Source organism: Terrapene carolina, unplaced genomic scaffold (genome assembly GCF_002925995.2).
Source record: "Terrapene carolina triunguis isolate 2854851 unplaced genomic scaffold, T_m_triunguis-2.0 Scaffold137, whole genome shotgun sequence".
In the NCBI taxonomy this organism is placed as follows: domain Eukaryota; kingdom Metazoa; phylum Chordata; order Testudines; family Emydidae; genus Terrapene; species Terrapene triunguis.
This window is the reverse complement of record NW_020664488.1, coordinates 1,967,598-1,969,126: the sequence shown is the minus strand read 5'-3', so window position 1 is coordinate 1,969,126 and position 1,529 is coordinate 1,967,598. Positions and strand designations below refer to the sequence as shown.

Below are 1,529 nucleotides of genomic sequence, written 5' to 3'. Positions count from 1 at the left end.
CAGAGATCTGCTGCAGGGCCCGGAGCGCATTTAACCAGAGAAGTGGTACCTGGGGGGGTTGGCAAGGGGGACGCTCGCTTGAAGAGTATGTCTGCACAGCAGCTGGAGGAGTAATTCCTAGCTCAGACATACATCCAAGTGATAGTTCTGCTCAAGCTCAGTACCCTCCGAGCCTGTGACTCTACCAGGGGAGGAAGAGGAGAAAAGCCCACATCTCCTTTCCTTACCGTATCACTCCTGGAACTGTGGGTGGGATATGGCACGAATCGGTGCTGGACCCCTGCTGGGAACCCGAGGGCCACTCTCCATGTGGAAGAGAGGGAAAACTTTCCTCTTCACGCACAAGCACAGCTGGTAGATCTGCAGCCGCACCTCCTTCTGCCAGTAGGCATAGATCAGTGGGTTCAGCAGAGAATTGCAGAGTCCCAGCAGCCATAGGTACCTCTCAATGACATCATACGGGAGGCATTTCTGGCACACAGTCTTCACAATGCTAGCTATGAAGAAAGGGGACCAAGACAGCACAAAGCACCCAATGAGAATAGCCACAGTCCTCACGGCTTTCATGTCACTGGTGTTATGAGGCGAAGGACTGTTCCCCGACAGCCCAACCTGCGCCACTTCTCGGATGTGCTGTACGTGCAGAGAGGCAATTTTCAGGATGTCACAATACAGGTAAATGAAAATGAACAAAGCTGGGAAGAACCCGATACAGAAGATAGTGAGCATGTATGTGGGCCGGAAAACCCCAAAGAAAGTGCACTTCCCCTCGTAGGTCTGCTGAAAGCCCTGCACTATTACTGGTAGAAAGCCAATAAAGCAGGCAGCCAGCCAGAGACCCACAATGCAGGCACCAACTACCAGGCCACTCATAATTCGGAAATACTGGAAAGGTTGTTTAATGGCCAAGTATCTGTCAAAAGTCACCATGATCATGGTGAGTATGGAGGCAGCTGAAGGGGAGATGATGAAGGCCATCCTCAGGATGCAGAACATCTTCGGTGTGGGGTGACTGTGTGTGGAAAGCTCGTCTGTGACCAGCCCGGTGATTGTGATGCCAACCAAAAAGTCTGCAACCGCGAGGTTAAAGACAAAATACAGCCCTGTGCAGCCATTCTTCTGGATCAGCCGAAACAAAGCAACAGCAACAAGTATGTTTGCAGCAATAATGAGAGAGGCCAAAACAGCAAGAACCACTCCAAACGCAAAGCCATCCATAGCTAATCTCTCACCAGGGCATGGCAGGTCCAGCCTTACTGACTTGACTCCATGGTGTTCCCTGGGCTTGCTACCGGAACCACAGCTCAGCTAGGAATCCCGGGGAAAAACATGTCCTGGAGAAACGTCAGACAGACACTGTGCAATGGTCCTGGGCTCAGCTAAAAGAGCTGACTTGGAAAGCTCAGTGGATGTGGGTGTACTTGTCTCCTTTCTGGTTAGGGAGCCCATAAGGTTGAACCGTGCCTATGTATCCCCAGCTGTCAGCCGACAGGAACTGCAAGGTGCATGCTGCCAGCAGCAGCCAGTGA

At 51.9% G+C, this 1,529-nt stretch overlaps 1 protein-coding gene across 1 annotated transcript; it reads right to left on the bottom strand.

The window, feature by feature from the left end:
- Positions 1 to 231: 231 nt before the first annotated feature.
- Positions 232 to 1,218, bottom strand: GPR119 (G protein-coupled receptor 119). The gene has a single exon (XM_024197415.2). It carries the CDS (start codon positions 1,216 to 1,218, stop codon positions 232 to 234), a length of 987 nt encoding a protein of 328 aa, XP_024053183.2.
- Positions 1,219 to 1,529: the final 311 nt, after the last annotated feature.

Coding starts and splice junctions, on each gene's coding strand:
- GPR119 (XM_024197415.2), bottom strand. CDS start 1,218: ATGGATGGCTTTGCGTTTGGAGTGGTTCTTGCTGTTTTGGCCTCTCTC.